This window comes from Varanus komodoensis, unplaced genomic scaffold (genome assembly GCF_004798865.1).
Source record: "Varanus komodoensis strain SLA01 unplaced genomic scaffold, ASM479886v1 scaffold1, whole genome shotgun sequence".
Classification (NCBI taxonomy): domain Eukaryota; kingdom Metazoa; phylum Chordata; class Lepidosauria; order Squamata; family Varanidae; genus Varanus; species Varanus komodoensis.
Window position 1 is genome coordinate 108335124 of NW_025335268.1, and position 18331 is coordinate 108353454.

Consider the following 18331-nt stretch of genomic DNA (forward strand, 5'->3'; position numbering starts at 1 on the left):
GTGCTCCCTTTGCACCCGACCCTCTGCCATAAGACGACAAAATTTGTTTGCAGATTGTCTAGTGGGAACAGGATGTCCCTCTCCTGTACCCAGTATAGGCTCTCCAATCAGTGAAACATTGTTTGCAGGTATGCCAGTATGCTTCCACAGTTTCTTCATGGAGTGGAGGAGTGTTGGAAGAAATGGAATGTCTATCGACACCATATCCTCCATCCAGATTATGTTGTAGACTAGTTCATTGAGTTGTTTGGTCCCCAGCCCACACAACATCATCATCATCAGGAGGATCTGTTTGGAGAACCTTCCCAGGACTTCGGAGGAGGATACTGGACCTTGTGCTGAGATGACATCTTCAGGCAATGTTGTCCCTACGTCATTGTAGAGCAGCAGAACATTAGAATCAGATGCATAATCAGGTGGATATGAGGACGAGGATGGATCAGTGAGGAAGGCAGTTGAGATGGGATGGACTGGGCATGGGCAAGTGGCTGGCAGGTAGGAACTAATGGCTGGACTACAGGAACTGGTGATTGAGCTGCAGGCACTGGCAGCACAGCTGTAGGAACTGGCACTCGCAGTTCCTCTCAACAATAAGCTGAAGGGCCCATTTGTACTATCATGGGCTCATGGGCCTCTGCTCCCAAGAATGGCTACGCGTACAACACTACGGGTCCACTATGCAAGGGCCCTGCAGCTGGGCTTGGCAGTAGCATGGAAGACTGCTGTTCCTGGTGTAGGGAATCCAGAAGCCTCAGTGGAGACAGGAGCAGTGGGCTGGCCAGAGTATGGGGAGACAAGTCCTGTTTGAAGAAGTATCACTTAAACCTATGGTTAGTAGCAACAGTAGTTTAATTAGCCTGTAGTAATAAGATTGCAGTAATACGCTCCAGTATACTAGAGGAATACCTGAACAAAGCATCAGCTAAGAACAGTCTTGACAACTCAAACTTCCAGAGTATTTAAAACAGTCCTAAATTCTTGGTTCTGACTATGAATTCTTGGTTCTATGGTTCTCACTATGAAGTTGCAAGTAAAATATTTCCGGTCACTATGGGTGGAACCTTGTGCTTTTCTACTTAACCTTTCTGCCACTTGCCTTTAGCTTTCAATATAGTGAAGATAACTTGTTTTTCTTCATCCTGTTTTCTGCTTTACATGAACTGGATCCTAGTTATGTCTCAAATATATGCAGTTCTGCTTCCTGTTGCTTAGCTCTACAGTGTCACCAAAGAGAAAGGCAGGCATTACCAATTTACTTCTGACATTACCAAAAAACAAATACACACAGAAAATTCTGAACAATTGTTTCCTATATAACTAAGTAATTCTGCAGGTTCTGGTGTTGGTGTTCTTAAAAATAAAGAGAAATTTGAAAAGCTAGGAAAGATGTAGAAACATTAATGCAAAAGAACTTGATACACAGTCTGCATTTCTTGACCTCATTTTCCCACCTAAGCCCAATATTTTGGAGGAGGATACGGGAGCTGCCAGCTTTACAAAAAATTACATGAGCTTTAGCAATGCACATTTATCAATAAAGTATAGAATAACCGTTTGAAATATGATCCTATTTCAGAGCTGGCCACAGGCAGCACCTTTGCACCCAGCAAAGTATACAATGTTTAAGTGTATCAAATTTGTAAAATGTTTCTGGTACTATACACATGCATTATTTGAGAAACATACACAGCATGAGGTAGGGTTCTCTCAAAGAATCCAAACAGAGAGATTATATCAGTTCTACTTCACAACATGCATACAAGGCCTACTCAAAAAGCACAAGAGAGACAAAAGACCCTTTTCCCTTGAGCAAGACCCTTTATCTTGGTTTGAAGGATAGATTGAGAGCTGCCCAGGAGAACCAGATTAAAATAATTCCTTGGTGAATAGACATATACACGGAGCATAAGGATTAATCTTTCTAACAAATAATCCAACAAAATAGATTAATTACTATGATAAGGAATACAAACTTTTAAGAATTTTGCTGGCAATGTATTAGAGTTAGCAACAGTATTTTCATTCCTGTACACTCAATAGCCAAATCTCTCTGGGGGTGGTTCACAATTCAGATATATACATAGATTGACTACAATATGTATCTGAAAATGTGGCAAAAACTCAATGTTTTGTTTATTTAAACAGCTGACTAAAATCTACATGTACGTACTTATAGTACCATGATTTTTTTCATCAGTGTTCCATATCCTGGTAGTATGAGGTGGAGTAGTGGTTGGTCTCTTGAAGTCTTAAAAACAGGTTAATTATAACATAGAGTAAAAAGGAGGTGGGATAAAAGTGGCATCAAAAGCTCTTTGCTGCCAAAAGAAAAAAAATTCCTGACTTTCTTGTTGAAACATTTAAGAAAGCAACCATTTATTTTCAAAGCATTAAATCGTCACACATTAACTCTTGGAAGGATGCTAACATATACACTCATAGTCCTGACTTTCCTACCCCTTTTTGGTCAAAGAACTCCCTAAAAATGCTCCTGTAAGAGTCAGAGGGCATTACTGAATGAAGTAGGTTGTTGTGCAGAAGCAGGAAAATCAGGCAAAGGCCCCTTCTGTTGTACTAATGAAGTATCTTCCCGAACCCTAACATTAACCCCAAACCTTTCAGTCTATTCCCCTCAAGTTATATTGAGGCTTGTATACGGACTTTGAAGAAAGATGCTTATGTATGGAAAAAGAGCAATATACTGACTCCTCCACAGACAATCCAAAGGAGGCACTTTCCAGAATCACAAAAAAACCCTTGCCCATCAGTGTTGTCCAAAAAGCAAGGTGCTATTAGTTTAGCCAAAACAAAATATATGACCTTCTTAACCAGTGAACACATGAAGCCTTTTTCAAATTGTGTTAGAGCTGTAATGTGAAACTTCTGTTATAACAGCCTATTAACATTGATGTTTAAATTAACAAAATAAATATGCAAGTTTCCCATAACTGGAGTCCATAAAAATGCAGGTGTATTTTTATTATTAATGGAATAGACTATTCAGCCCAGTGGATGGCTTCAGCATGTCTAGATTCAGTGATGAAGCATCTGGACCACCTAACTGTCATAGGTAACTCAGTTCTTCTATCTTACATTCATTTTAAACTTTAAATTTAGTGAGGCAATTGTGTCAGTGTATCCAGAAAGTAGATGAAAAATAACCCAAGTATACAATTTGAACATATTCATGATTTATCCCAATAATACTCAGTGCACAAAGACCCCAGCCTCTGTACAGATTCAGCACATGCAAGGCACCCCAAAACACAAAAAACCCAAAACCAACCAAAACAAAAACTAACAATGTAACTAAGAATAAAAAGAATAAACCACAACTCAGTATACTTGTTTCAACTGCATTTTCGATTAACCAAATGGCACATTGAGGAAATTCTAAAATAAGTATTTCAACAATCTTGTTTTTTAAAAAATCTTGAGCTAAGTATTTCTAGGTTTTTAAAAAATCCTAGGATTTTTTAAACACTCAGGTACTATACAACTTATAGAAACCTTCAAGTAGGTATACAAGGTTGTCAACCAAATATTTACATATCGAGTAACAAAACAAAATTCAGATTTATACTGACAACATGAATTAAAGATTTATGAATTTAAAATTAAGGCTCTTTGTGTAGTAATTTTTCATTTTACATAGTAGCCAACTTTGGAAATGTCAGTCTTGCACATTCTTGTCAATCTACTGCAAACAATGCAGTAGATTATATTAAGTATTACTCTGAATAATTACATTGCTACTTTTATGTTTGAACATGCTTTTGTAACATTGCAGTTAGGTACAAACTAGTGTAAAAGTCTAAGTATGACTGCCTAAGCACCATAGTGTAAAAATGCTTCCTAAAATTAAAGGCATTTTTGCACTTCAAGCAAACTAGATTTAAACAATATGCTCCTAGGTATGTGGATAACAAGTGTTGCTCAAGTATTGCAGACAGTACTGCTTTTTACCAAAGACTGAAAACATTTATACCAGGTTTTAGTTTCTTCAAAACGTATAGAAAAATTTTAAAAACTCTATTTCCATGAATAAGTCTTCTGAATGATGGTTTTGTGGTTATTGAAGAAAATACTGTCTTCCTTTGATGTAATGTTTGGTCCACAGCCAAAACGTCAGGATTTAATGTTCAACTAAAAGCATCTTTTATGTCATTTTTCTTAAAGTCTGTGATGTAAAACACTGAAGACAAAAAAATGGAATGGTAATCTAAGAATCAGATTTTTAAACATTTCCTCCTAACATACCAACATTTGAAGTCAGAATTGTCTTTATTGACTTTATTTTAAATTTTGTACATAAAGAAAACATGTTCATATTCATCATGAACACAAAACTTAAAAACGCATAACTAGAAGACATTTGTGTCCTTCAACAAAGCAACTGCTGTGCTAAAGGTTCCAAACATTTTCAATTTTCAAAATAAATATTCTCTTTTCCTCACCCCCACCCCCCCGCCAATGTCTATATTCCAGTCTTCAGAATAATCACTGGAAATTGAAACCTATCTTGAAATCACACTTCTAAATAGAGTCCCAGCTCACTGTGTTTGGTAACTTGCCATACCATATCCAGCCTGATTAGGTATTACAGGAGCAGCTTGTCCCTGCGCAGGCTGGGCACCAAATCCACTCATCCAGGCTGCAGAAGGTGTTTGTCTTTAAGAAAAAACAAGACAAAAGAATGTTATTTATTGGTAGCTAAACAACGTCTGATAACAGTACTCCTCCTGCCACCAAAACATAAGGTATTACAGATAGTGTCTCTATCTGAATATAAAGAATGAAAAAGTGGTGCAGTAGTTAAGAGTGTTGAACTGGGAACCTGGGAAATTCTGGTTCTAGTCTCTACTCAGCCACGAAGCTCACTTGGTGACTTTGGGCCTCTCAGACTCTCAGCCCCCTTCCTCATATGGTTGCTGTTGTGAGGATAAAATGGAGCTACGTAAACTGCCTTGAGTTCCTTTTGCAAGAGAAAAAAAGGCAGGATATAAATGCAATGCAACAATAATATGCAGATTATTCAGTTTAGCCATTTTATTCCCATAGCTATCCTTAACATGTAAGTGCTGTAGCATAGCACCTTGCATGCTGTTCTCAGTCTCAGGTAGCTTCAAGAGTATTAGGAGAAAAACTAATGACTCTCTGGACTCAACAGACATTCTTAATTAAGAAAGAACACTTAAAGACACATTTACTGGTCTCTGTCACAAGCTGCTTTACAGACCTGTATGTCACAATCAGATAACAGAATTCCATAATATTAAAATACTAAAACATAACAGCAGCCTATAAAACAACTTATACGTGTTTAAAATAATGCACTGTGTAGAGAAAGTAGAGAATGAGACATTTTTCTCCCTCTCCCTTAACACTCAAACCCAGGGTCATCCCATGAAGCTGACTGGTGAGAGGATCAGGATAGATCAAAAGAAGTACTTCTTCACACAACATATAGTTAAACTATAGAATTTGCTGCCATGGGATGGCTGGATGGCTTTTAAAAGGGACTGAAAAAAACCATGAGGGAGTAGGCTATCAATGGCTACCAGCCTTGATGGCTGTGTGCCACCTCCTTTACTAGAGATGACATTCCTGAATACACCAGTTGCTGGGAGACTGGGCAGGAGGTGGTCTTGCACCCATTCTGCCTGAGGCATCATGTGGGCAGCTAGTGTGCCACCATGTGTACAGAGTGCTGGACTAGATGGACCTTGGGTCTGATCCAACATGGTTTTTCTCATGTTCTAATTTACTGAAGCACAGCACCAAAAATTTATTCAAATGTGGACCTGAATAACAAAAAATATTTACTGATCTAAAGAAAAGCAAGGACAATACATATTTTTTCTGAGGCCAGCATTCCTGAGATGTAGGGTCAAATAAAGAGCCTGTTGTCATTCACCAGTGGAGCAGAGAACAGGACCTCAGATGCTAATGTTAAAGTCTGAGCAGTGTCATATATGTGTATGTGATTCTTCAGAAAACATGTTCCTATACTGTTCAGTGTTTAAACATCAATACCAGAATTGGGTCCGGAATTAGGCTGCCAAGATTACTGACACAGAACAGCTGTAATGTGATCTAAATGCCTAACATCTACAAGTGTTCCAACAAAGTATACCAACCAAGCTTCCAGAGACTTTATTGGCAGTTCCACACAGAACACATGACAGTAACCTGGTCTGGATGTAACCAAGCCAAAGCATGTCTCAGAGACACAAAGTGTGCTTTTCATAGGTAACACCACAGCTGACAAAACAGTCAAGGCTGGCAGAAAGCACTTCTGGCCACCAACTTCACTTGTGGCTTCACTGAGAATGCAGAGTCCAGGAGTACTCCCAAACTGTACATTGTGCCCTTTAGGGGGTGTGAATCACCATCCAGTGCTACTTGCATGCCTCCATCCTGATCAGATTTCCTGACCTACGCTTCAGTCCGGTCTGAAGACATTTATCTGTCCTCATCTACCTGAACACCATCCTCACACATCTGTTCTTAATTTCACAGCACCTCTGGGATTAGAAGATGGAAAGGAGAGGCATCCCTTATGTTTCATCAGCACCCAAACTTGCTGATATGGCTGAATGATTTTATGCCTGTGTTGAAAAGCTTGTAGGACAGAATATAAGCTTAAGGGCTCCATTATCCTAGGGACCATATAGAACCTCTCACCATCATTTATATAAGACATCTTATTTAGACTATGGCTACATTCAGACCTGATATTTTTTAGTTGTCAGTCTATTGAACAACAGTGAATCTCCTTTTCTGGTTCACAGGCAAGCTACAGTGAAAAGCAAACCAAAGTTTGCTGCCTTGGCATGCAATGGAAGAATAGCTTCCTTAAGCAACATTAATTTTTATAATGAAATTACACAGTTCACCACTACTCACTCCTACAGCATGACAGAAGTTAGCCTTGAATACTAACCACAGCCTCCAAAGAAGAATGAACAAAAGTGTAATTAATACTGCTACCAGATTTAAGACACTATTTACGGGACAAAAGTTATGTTCATCTGAACCATGACTATTGACAACAAATAAGGTACAAAGAATACAGATCACAGTTTAGATTCCTAGAGAAATTATCATCTGAGGGTATGGAACTACTTACTCTACACCAAATCCCTGTTGATTCCATGCTTGTCCGTACATTCCATAAGGTGGTACTTGCCATCCATTGGCCATATATTGTCCATATTGCTGCGGATTTCCATACACCTGGCTCCACTGTCCCCACTGACTATAATCCACCTAGGAAATTAAAATGGATTAAGTTTTAGATAATCTGAAAGTGCTGAGCACTAACTAGAAAAGAGAAGAGAAAGAAAAATGCAAAAGGATGAAATTGTTTATTTCAAAATAATGCATTCGCATCTTTATTCCATATGTAAGCAGCAACTGTAGCAAATGCTACAATATACTATTTAACATGCCAATTACCTGTTGGAAGTTTTTAGTCATATCTGGGGATTCTTTACCCCAATAGCATTTAACAACATGTCCTTCAATTGTTGTTCCATTGACAGAAACAATAGCATGTGCTGCACTTTCATGTGTTGAAAACCTGAGAAACAAAACAAAAAAATATCTAATTTTCTGCTTGCAAAGAAATCAAGGTTGTTTACACAGTTCTCTTCCACTTCATTTTATCCTCACAACCTTGTGGGCTAGTCTGAGAATGACTAGCCTGAAAACACCCTGTAAACATCATGGCTGAGTGATGACTAGAACTCAGATTCCCAAGTCCCCATTTCAAAACTCTAACCACTACAACAGACTGGATGTCGTGAACATGAAAAGAGATGTTATCAAAGACATACTATAGTACTACTCCCAAAGGAAGATGCAAAGTAATACCAATGAATTTTTTTTAACTCATTAAAAACTTCTAACATAGAACCATTAAGCAGCACAGTAAAAGGTTCCACTGGCATAATCCAGTGTTATACAATTTCTTTTTGACTTCTAATTGTATATCCATAGTTTCTTACAAGGGCTCAAATTTTCTTCTTCTTTAAGCACAATACATACAGTACAAGGTTATATATAGTAATTTATTCTGTAAATATTTTATTACATTAAATTCAAAGTAAGGAGAAATAGCAGCCATACCTCACAAATGAATAGCCTTTTCCTGGAAAAGCTCTTGTTTCCATAATTTGTCCGAAAGGTGAGAATGTCTGTCTCATCAACTGATCTATAAGTAGTAATATTTTGTTAGTCATGCTTGTGCTAGATCACTTCAGAAAGAATTTGATGAGCATAAATGTCATCCCCACCTGTTAAACCAGAGGCAATTCCTCCACAATACACTGTACAGTTTTTGGGGCTTGATTGATTTACTACATCTTCAAATCTCAGTTGTTTCGTACTGTCTGCAAGACAAAACATTTTAACTAAAATTGCTTCCATTTTAGAAGATGGTTGAACAGTGTCACATGATCCTAACATATCAGTGCTAATATGGGAATTAGAGACATTTTAGAATGCTAGGTTTTCTTTAAATGCACAGCTGGTCTAGTATAGTAAAGTAAACTGTAGGGCCAGAAATTCCTAGACTCCACTCCTGTTTTAAGCCATGTGGCTTTCAGAAATACAAGTTCAAACCCATGATAGTGAAGTACAGTAAAGGCTTGGTTTGCGAGCATAATTCATTCCGGAAACATGCTTGTAATCCAAAGCACTTGTATATCAAAGTGCATTTCCCCATAAGAAATAATGGAAACTCAGATGATTCATTCCACAACCCAAAAATATTCAAATAAAATGATTACAATACTGCAATATAATACAAAAGAATAAAGAAAATGCAAAATATAAAGAAAAATAAAACAAATTAACCTGCACTTATCTTTGAAAACCTTCATGGCTGGTGTGAGGGAGACAAGAGAGAGGAGGGTTATTGTGTATGACAACTTTCATTATCACTAACGGAATCACAGCTAACTATTGGCTCAATGGAATCTTTTTCTTTTCGTGCAACTTTAACTAGGAACCTTGTTGTTGGACCTCCACATAACATTTAACTGGCTCTTTTGCACCTTTGAAATCCCCATTTGCATTAGCACAAAACATGAGGGTGAGATGGCAGTGAGAGAGAGCAAACCACCATTGGCTCAGTTGTGATCATGTAACATTCAGCTTCACATACTACTCATATCGCAAGATATCACTCATTTATCAAGTTAAAATTTATTAGAAATGTTTGCTCATCTTGTGGAACACTTGCAGAACAAGTTACTCGCAATCCAAGGTTTTACTGTATAATGCCAGGTTACTTACCTGCAATTACCTATGGTTCTTCGAGGGTCATTTGTGAACCTACATATGTGCGTTCTGTGCAGATGCTTAACCTATGTGTGTGAATTACAGACACACAAAGAACTAACCCTTAACAGAGTAATTTCAATCTTTAGAATGGAGGAAAAAATTGTACAACAGCTAGGAAATCATCAAAAATCAGTGGTACGGGGAAAGGCAGAGGGGCTATCTGAGGAACCACAGAGGGCCAGACTGGAATCCCAAGAAGGCCTGATTTTGTCCCTAGGCCTGATGCTCCCCACCCCCAGTTAGTTTTGAAATGTTTAAATGAATCTGCTGGGAGATATCATTCAGAGCGTTGGATTAAAATAGCAGCAATTTTAGATTAAAATTGGTGGTAAAACCTAGCTTGATTTATCTTTGCTCTCTAAGTTGAAGAAAGCCATCAAAACTTTTGAATTCTGTTTGGGCTTGATAAAGGGCTGGATGACAATGAATCACCTGAGGTTAAACCCAAACAAGACATGGGTGGTGTTGGTCAGTAGAAAGCGTGATTTACGTATTGGGATTTCATCTGTTCTGGAAGGGACTGTATTTCTGCTGAAGGATCTAATCCATAGCCTGGGAATACTCCCTGATACTAAACTGGCACTGGATCTTCAGGTGGCAGCAATAGCAAGGATTCTCCTTCTTGAATAGGTCCTGGCTTAGCAACAGTTATTCTTTGGCTACAGAATGTTCCAACTAATGTAATGTAACATAAATAAAACAATAGTTTGTTGGGCTACCCATTAAAAATGCCTGGGAGTTTCAACTGGTAGACAAATATGGAAGCTAGGCTACTAACTAATGTTTCAGGACACCTGTCTTGAAAGTGTAATTGCAACCAGTGCTAACTGCTTTTCAGGCTTAATTAGGATGCTACTCTTAATCTTTACAGCCATTATACATATTAAAACTCGACTATCCAAGGGACCACCTGCCTTCTTATGAACCTGTTCAGTTATTAAGTTTTGCAGGAGAGACTCTCTTGTTGGCATCTTTACCCACAAAGGTCCATGGGTCAAGCACATGTGAAAGAGGCTTATTGTCCTTGAACCCACAGTGCGGTATACACAGCCTTAAAAATTAATATTTGTCCAGCTCTCTCATCTTTTAGAAAGGGTGTAAATTTAAATTTCCTTTAAACTTAGCCTTCTATATTATACAGTTATTTTAATATTTTGAAGTTTTTAAATGCTATTTTATGTAGACAGGGTTGTATTGTTTTAAATTGTTATTCACTGTCTTGATGGCTTTTTAGCAAATAAAGCAAGGAGGACCTGGCTTGTATGTAATGCCAATTAATGAGTTAATTGGCATAATTGGTAGAATTGTGCCAATTCCTTTCTGCAGGGGCACTTGTCCTACTATGAATCAACTTTCATTATCCTGTTCCTGGGGGTTTTTTGATATGACATTTGAATTTTGAGTGCTGGACTGATAGGAGACAGACAAAGTGCCAACTCAACAAACTACAGGTTCAAACTCTGGATTTGTTGACTGTTGACAAGAGTTTGGAGTTCCTGGGTTGTTTATGAAAGTTGATTTGAAGCAGAAACAATGAGTGCATGGGGGAGCATGCTTGCTCACAACCCTGACAATCAATCCATGGGTTTAAAAACACATGGTTAGTCATTTTGTAAGTGCATTCTTTACAAAAGGTGAAGAACCCATCTTTATTCCCCTTTTTTCCTTATTAGGCTATTGACTGGTTGGTTTTGGTTTCCAATCACATTGATTGTGAATGGAAACTGTACATTTCTGAAGTATTTTACAATGACTGATTTGAAGTTAATCCTAACCCTAAACCCAAATTTAACTATCTTCCAGCTGTAAACTTACAAAACTTAATTATACAAACCATAAAATTTACGAGATAAGTAAATGTGTTTGGACAATCAAATGTGTTATACAAATATTACTGAATTTTGGAATACTATTTTTAAAATTATGCAAAGAGCTGTAGACTGTGGCCTGATTCACATGCAATGAGGCAAGGAACCTTGGCATGTTCATCTCCCACCAAGCCAGAGACATAAACCAGGATTTCTTATAGGATTACAAGTCTAGTTTGTGAGAAGCGCAAAAAGTTTGATTTCCCTGTTTGGATGTTATGTTAAACTAACCATAGACAGTATGTGCTCCACTTGTTTTGCCACTCCTGCTTGCAGGGATAGCCAAAATGAAGTAATTGAGCAGTATGCACTAACTTGTACTAAAGAATTCTGGTTTACTGTTATGCCTAAACTGCTCCAAATACACACACACACACATATCTTACAGCATTTCAGATTTACATTAACAGAAAGAAGACTACTATGTCTCCCCAGGTCTACCTTCACTGATATACTTACTTTCTTGTGTACTTTTTGGGGCAGGTGGTTTTCGTGTTGCCCAGTTAGTTCTGATTTGACGACCTCCCAACCACTGCCCTCCCATATGCACAATTGCATTTTCTGCATCCTGATGGAAAAACATAGGTTCAGTTTTCAGTACATATGCATCAAAAAGATAACATTTGAAAATAAGCCATGTCAAAATTGGAAGTGCAAAGCGTATGTTTTGTTTACCCAGCCCCCATTTTCTGTATTTTAATTGCATATAGTTCTATAAAATTTCCCATGATTTTCTAATTTAACTAGTCTCAAAGGAGAAGTAACTTGCTCAACATAATGAATACAAGACAGAAGTAGAATCTGAGCCCCAACACGGAAGACAATTATTTGAACCCACAGTTTTTGACATTAAAGAAAACAAATTTCACAGAAGGGATCCTCGTTTCTTCCCCACTCTCTCTCTCTGCAGCCAATTCATTGGCAAATTAACATTTACATAAACCACTCTGAAAATAAGCTGCCATGGGGTGGTTGTTTGCTCAATAAGCTCCTATAGATGCAGCGGCTTATTTCCCCCCCTAGTCCTCTTGCCAGCGTTCAGCATGTATCATAGGAAACTCTAAAGTCAAAATCTTCATCTCATCATTCTTCACATCAACAATTAATTGGTTTACAATCAGACAACTGGGACCGCCAGCTGATGGGGGGAACTCTCCTTGCCTCCCACATCAGATTGTCAAATATATTTAATGGTCAGGTCCTTTATGAATGCAATTACATGTTTAATAAAGGTTATAAAAATCAAGGTCTTTCACCAAGCCACCACACTGATACTTCCTCTGGTCAATACCATTCTGTCTCAGTGCATGTCTTGCTAGCAAACACCCAAAAAAACTCTGACTCACATACTACCAAAGTAATTATACCCACTCAAAAAGCTCCCTCTCTTGCAACTGCCAGCCACTTTCAGCTTCTCTCACTAACTTGTCAGTTCACTTCACTGGTCAGATATATATGTGGGATACAAAGAAGTAAGACGGATCAGTAAAGATATGCAAATTTCAAGGTAAAGCAGGGAGTTTGGTGATCAATACACATATACAAATTTACAAATTTCAAGGCAGAACAGTGAAACAGAGGAAAAAATTACACATATGTCATAGCAGATTTGCAAATATGCACACTTGTGTAAACCAACTAAACAAAACAAAAGTTTGGATACAATTCAATTTCTTTTTTTCTTAATTTTTACAATGATAGGGCAGAGGGGACTAACAAGAGATGAAGAAGGTTGCCAACAAAACTAGCAAGATCATGAGAAGTGGCAAGGATGTATGTTATTTCTGCCAGGCAACTCTCTACCCTTCCCAACGACCAATGATGAACTCGCCCTGGCAGGTCCAGACCTAACAAGAAACCACTCTTAACAGTCCATCAAAAAGCAATGGGTTCACAGGTTGGACTCATCACATGGAAAACATCTGTAATTGAAAGTCAGAGACATCAGTCTGAACCCCATTGCTGGGCTAAACCTGTGCACTCCCTGCATTCAGCCCCATGGTCTAGACACCAGATTTAGCACAACTGTGATTGGAATCAGATTAAAAACGAGTTTATTAAAGCAGAGAAAAAAGGGGGACTGGGCAAGAGGATTGTGATAATTATGCAGAAGCATCAAGGCTGTGCAGTATCCAAAACCCAGCCAACTGGACTCCTTAATGCACCATATGGGATAAAATAAGTTAGCTCTACTCTCTGAGTTGCCTAACACAGGCCTTCTTGCTGCACAGGTCTCAGAAGCTAGGCAGGGGAAAAACACATCTCACTGGACTGGAATACAGCAGGAGACGAAAACCCTCCAGAATCAAGTTTTTGAGCCTCTTTTCCCTGATGATGGGGCAATGCCAAGCAGCCAATTTGAGGAGACCCCACTCTCTTCTACATAGACAGCTGTCAACAATTCTGATGTTTGCCATCTAGGGTAAAAACTGTAGCCAGATGTCCTTGGCAAGGACCCATCTCCTAGGATAACAGAAACATAGAAAGAAGTTGGCCTGAAACTCAACATCAAGAAAACTAAGATCATGGCATCTGGTCCTATCACTTCCTGGCAAATAGATGTGGAAGAAATGGAGGTAGTGGCAGATTTTATTTTTCTGGGCTCCAAGATCACCGCAGACGGGGACTGCAGCCAAGAAATTAAAAGATGCTTGCTCCTGGGAAGGAAAGCTATGGCAAATCTAGACAGCATACTAAAAAGCAGAGACATCACCCTCCTGACAAAAGTGCGTATAGTCAAGGCTATGGTTTTCCCAGTTGCAATGCATGGCTGTGAAAGCTGGACCATAAGGAAGGCTGAGTGTTGAAGAATTGAGGCCTTTGAAATGTGGTGCTGGAGGAGACTCCTGTGAGTCCCTTGGACTGCAAAGAGATCAAACCAGTCAGTCCTAGAGATCAACCCTGACTGCTCTTTAGAAGGCCAGATACTGAAGATGAAACTCAAATACTTTGGCCACCTAATGAGAAGGAGGACTCCCTGGAGAAGAGCCTAATGCTGGGAACAACTGATGGCAAAAGAAGGGAATGGCAGAGAATGAGGTGGCTAGATGGAGTCTACTTAAGCTCACACCAACTGCTTCAGTGACTCCATCTAAAAAAAAAAAAAGACCCATCGCGACCCCATGGACAACATGGGGTCGCGATGGGTCGGACATGACTTCGTGACTAACACATATTATTTCCAGAGGAGTCACTGCAGATAATTGGAGTGGGGGGGGGGGGCGCACTGGAATGGCAAAGGCTACAACATGAGGAGACACAGAAAGAAGGGATTCCATGAAAATCAGGGATATTCCCCTCAGGCAATCAGAAATGTCTCCCATGCACACAATTATTCTATTAAAAACAATACACTATCCAAGAAGTTTGGGACTATTGAGTATGGTATATAAATTCAATAAAATACATACATACATACATGTCAAGTCTGAAAGTGACACTTTTCATCCAAAAGTCCCATCTCCTTACACTGAGGTCCCCAACCCCCAGGCCACATACTGATACCTGTCTATGGCCTGTTAGTCCACAGAAAGTTAATTGCTGATTAAGTTTCTGATTACTCACCAGTTTATTATAAAATGATACAAAGCCATATCCTTTAGATTTTCCTGTTGCCATATCTTTAACTACTCGTGCATCCCTGGGAAGAGAAGCACAGTTATATGAGGAAAACATTAAAGATTTTCAAAATAAAAACTAAAAGGAACCACACACACTGTATTGTGAGCATAATTTTCCCTATTATAAACTCAATAACCCCTATAACTATAACCATTCTAAACTCTCCCTAATGCTTCTTTACCTGTTAGAAAAAAGCAGTAGGACAAAAAAAATAACATGTAATAAACATGCAACCTATCCATATAACCTACACTTTCTATAACTAAAATGTTTAAATTTGAAATGTTAAAAGGAACAAAGTTTCCTTTTCTAATACTCTATTGGCTAGGGTCCTCTAAGGTTCACTGTTCTATAAATTACTGTAACATTTCTAACTATTTTACCATGCATTTTCTAAATAAATGCCCTCTGCCTAGTGATATAAAATATGAAATATTAAAAAATTGAAAAAGAGGAAAAAAATAGGAATTAAAAGGCATACATGGCCTGTTAACAGATTTCTTTATTTTTCTTGGTCAATTCTCTACCATCATTTTGGAGTTTGGGCAGCTGTAAATTTTGAAAAATTGACATTTTCAGAAATTTAAGAAAGGAGAATAAAACTAACAACAATGCTAAGCACACCAGTACGAAAACAACAAATTTTACACATAAATTTTAGTGAGTAAGTTAAAATGATTGGAAATATAGAACTGCACTGAATATAGAATGTTAAATGTAAATACTAAGATATGTATATATAAATAATGTATAATAAGAATAAATAGAAATGAGAAAAAAAATCTACAACTGAGTTCCAGTGTGCACAGTTCCTTGCAGTTAGCTTCAAGATCCTGTCCATTCTTATGAGCAATTCTGCAAAATAATCAGAATGCTATTACTTTTAATTGTGACTTGGACTTTAGAAAAACTGCAGGTCTCAGGTATAAATAAAGAATGAGAAATAGCAACCTGTATTAAACCTTTTTATATTGGCTCGCAAACAGTACTACTTACCACACTGAGATAAAAAGCAAACAAAATAAGACAAAATAAGATTTATGTTTCACTTGAAAATATGTACAGAATGTATAGAGAAAAGATGTTTTTAGCAGAAATATATTCCTGTAAAGTAACACAAGATGTTGAGGTTTTGCTTTGGTGTTGTTAAAAGGATAAAGGAAACAATAGAAGAAAATCTGTGAAGAAGCTAGATTATGCAACAAGAGAAAGACAGACATGCTATAGCACTTACAAGAACACTTACAATGTTTAAAATATTCAGTTAAAAATCTATAGATATTTGGATATCTAATCCCAAGTTCCTACTGTCTACACAGAAAAGATATTTTGGATTGGCAAACTCTGTGCACCACCACAACAAAAGCTGCTGTACTTAACTTACCAGAAAGTGCTGGTTTAATTTCTAAATTCAAGAACTTTAAATGTAATGCCACTGCTTTTCAAAATAATACATATACACAGCTAGGTTTTATTCCTTGCTACACTACCTTGCATAATATTTTTGCAGTCCAACACTAACTAAACAGTTATCAGATATGGAAGATACCGTGATACACTTCTAATACACAACTCCAAATGAACCCCAAGAACCAACACTATTTTCTTGTTCATTTGCCAACAGCGTAAAACCCCAAACACAAAATGAATGTTAAAAGCATACAGCTTTCAACAGATTTGATACAGAGAATTCATTCATGTTTATGTGGGACATAGAATGCAAACCCCATCAAGATCACGCTAGCCCACCCACTCCCCATGACCAGGAAAACTTTAAACAAACTGAGCGAATGAAGGACACCAATTTTAGAGAACAAACTTGTACCATGACTTGTTCTGTATTCATGATTTAAGGAACGAGCTACGGTACTTACGATATTTTACCAAAAGGAGCAAAAGCTGACTTGATGTCTTCTGTTGTTATTTCTGGACTTAAATCTCCCACAAACACATGGAAGTGATCTGGAGGGAAAGCACACACTATTACACTGTTGTTATCCATTAATTTAGCTCTCTTGCATTGGAAGAAACTGAATTTTGTTACTCTTAGGGACTTGACTAGGATTCACACAATTATCTGTTCAAATTCACATCTGCATTTAACTAGTAAATTAGATCCTTCAGCTAACAAAGTTATTTGGCAACTGAAATGCACCTTTACAGGAAAAACAGCAGGATATACATGTAATAAGTCCATCAAAAGCTGAGTAATTCAGCTACTATATAAAACCAAAATAGAAAAGAAACATGGCAAAGTACATGGGAAGATTAAAACCTAAGTCCTACTTGAAGCAGATCCCCTGCAATGAGAGTTGGACTTAGTATAGTCCAACTTAGTATAGTCATGACTAACTTAAGTCCAATGCATTTCAAAGGGTTTACTTTAATCAAAATCCATGTTGGATTTTAACCTATACATTTGTGAGTACAATTATACTGCTAAGATTACTTCAACATAATTATTTCAGGGCACTAACATTACTTACTTGATGTATCTTTTTTCTGGCTACTCGGTGTTGTTGCCCAGTTAACTTTTACCTCCTGAAATTAAGAAAAAAATTAGTACCAACATAATTCTCAAATGCATGTCAACTCTGACACAGTAAAAGTGTAAATCTAACAAAAAGGCTGTTTTCTCTTTATGAAAACATTAATTAAGATACTTCTAAAAACAGGGTCTAAAATGTTTGCCATGGAACATAATTAGCCTATTCACTTATTTGCACGTCATTCTTTTGATGCAACGTACCTTTCCCAAAATTTTTCTCCCATTCATAGCAGCTAATGCAGCAGCTGCATCCCTGTGTTCATAAAATTCCACAAAGCAATAAGGGTCATTGCTTGTATGCTGCAAAACAGAAAATCCAACAGAAGAGTTGACCCTTCTGCTATCGGGTTGCTGAGAAGAAAATCCAGGAAAATATATTACTTAAAGCTAGAAAAGAAAATACTAATATAAATGTTCACAAAAAAACCCTCTAATTGCTGTGTACTCTGTTACGAATAGCGTAAGTAATAACATTCACATAATTGCAGTTGTGACCTCTTTCTAGACCTGAGCATGTAATAACAGCCTACAGGTTTGGACCTGCACATACAGTTTTCTCCTAATCAACATCACAGCAGAAATATCATGGAGCACCTACTTTGTGGGTAGGCAGGAGGTGTAACTGGACTATTTGCTGAGAGGGAGAAGTGTAACACTCACCAAAAAAACAGATGACTGATTGTTACACCTATCATAACTGCCACTGACAGACCGCTATTTGGTGAACACGAATGTGGCACCGATCCAACAAAACAGCACCAAATGCATTGCAGAGGATGCTGGGGGAGGTTTAAATTTTAAATTTTATTTTTTTACCTTTTGACACATAGGACTGGATCCAGAAGAGACCTATGCACAAAAGCCTGTTTTGGGATGAAGAACACCTTTACTAGTTTGAGTTATGTAATTATAGGTTTTATAATTTATTCATTCCTTCATATAA

The 18331-nt window shown here is 37.7% G+C and overlaps 1 protein-coding gene across 9 annotated transcripts in view; it reads right to left on the reverse strand.

Annotated features, from left to right (window-relative positions):
• Nucleotides 1–3174: 3174 nt before the first annotated feature.
• Nucleotides 3175–18331, reverse strand: part of TIAL1 (TIA1 cytotoxic granule associated RNA binding protein like 1) — a 31076-nt gene continuing 15919 nt past the window's right edge. For 3 of the 9 annotated variants that reach the window (XM_044439966.1, XM_044439948.1, XM_044439971.1), the window contains 11 exons: nt 17590–17739; nt 17327–17381; nt 16715–16802; nt 14784–14859; nt 11679–11787; nt 8301–8396; nt 8134–8218; nt 7462–7585; nt 7133–7272; nt 4580–4671; nt 3175–4195 (listed from right to left, as the gene is read on the reverse strand). In XM_044439966.1, coding sequence (XP_044295901.1) covers nt 4143–4195; nt 4580–4671; nt 7133–7272; nt 7462–7585; nt 8134–8218; nt 8301–8396; nt 11679–11787; nt 14784–14859; nt 16715–16802; nt 17327–17381; nt 17590–17739 — 1068 coding nt within the window. In that variant the 3' untranslated portion in view covers nt 3175–4142. Of the gene's footprint in view, nt 4196–4579; nt 4672–7132; nt 7273–7461; nt 7586–8133; nt 8219–8300; nt 8397–11678; nt 11788–14783; nt 14860–16714; nt 16803–17326; nt 17382–17589; nt 17740–18204; nt 18252–18331 lie in introns of all 9 variants that reach the window. The other 6 variants (XM_044439984.1, XM_044439979.1, XM_044440012.1 and 3 more) reach the window with 3 other exon arrangements.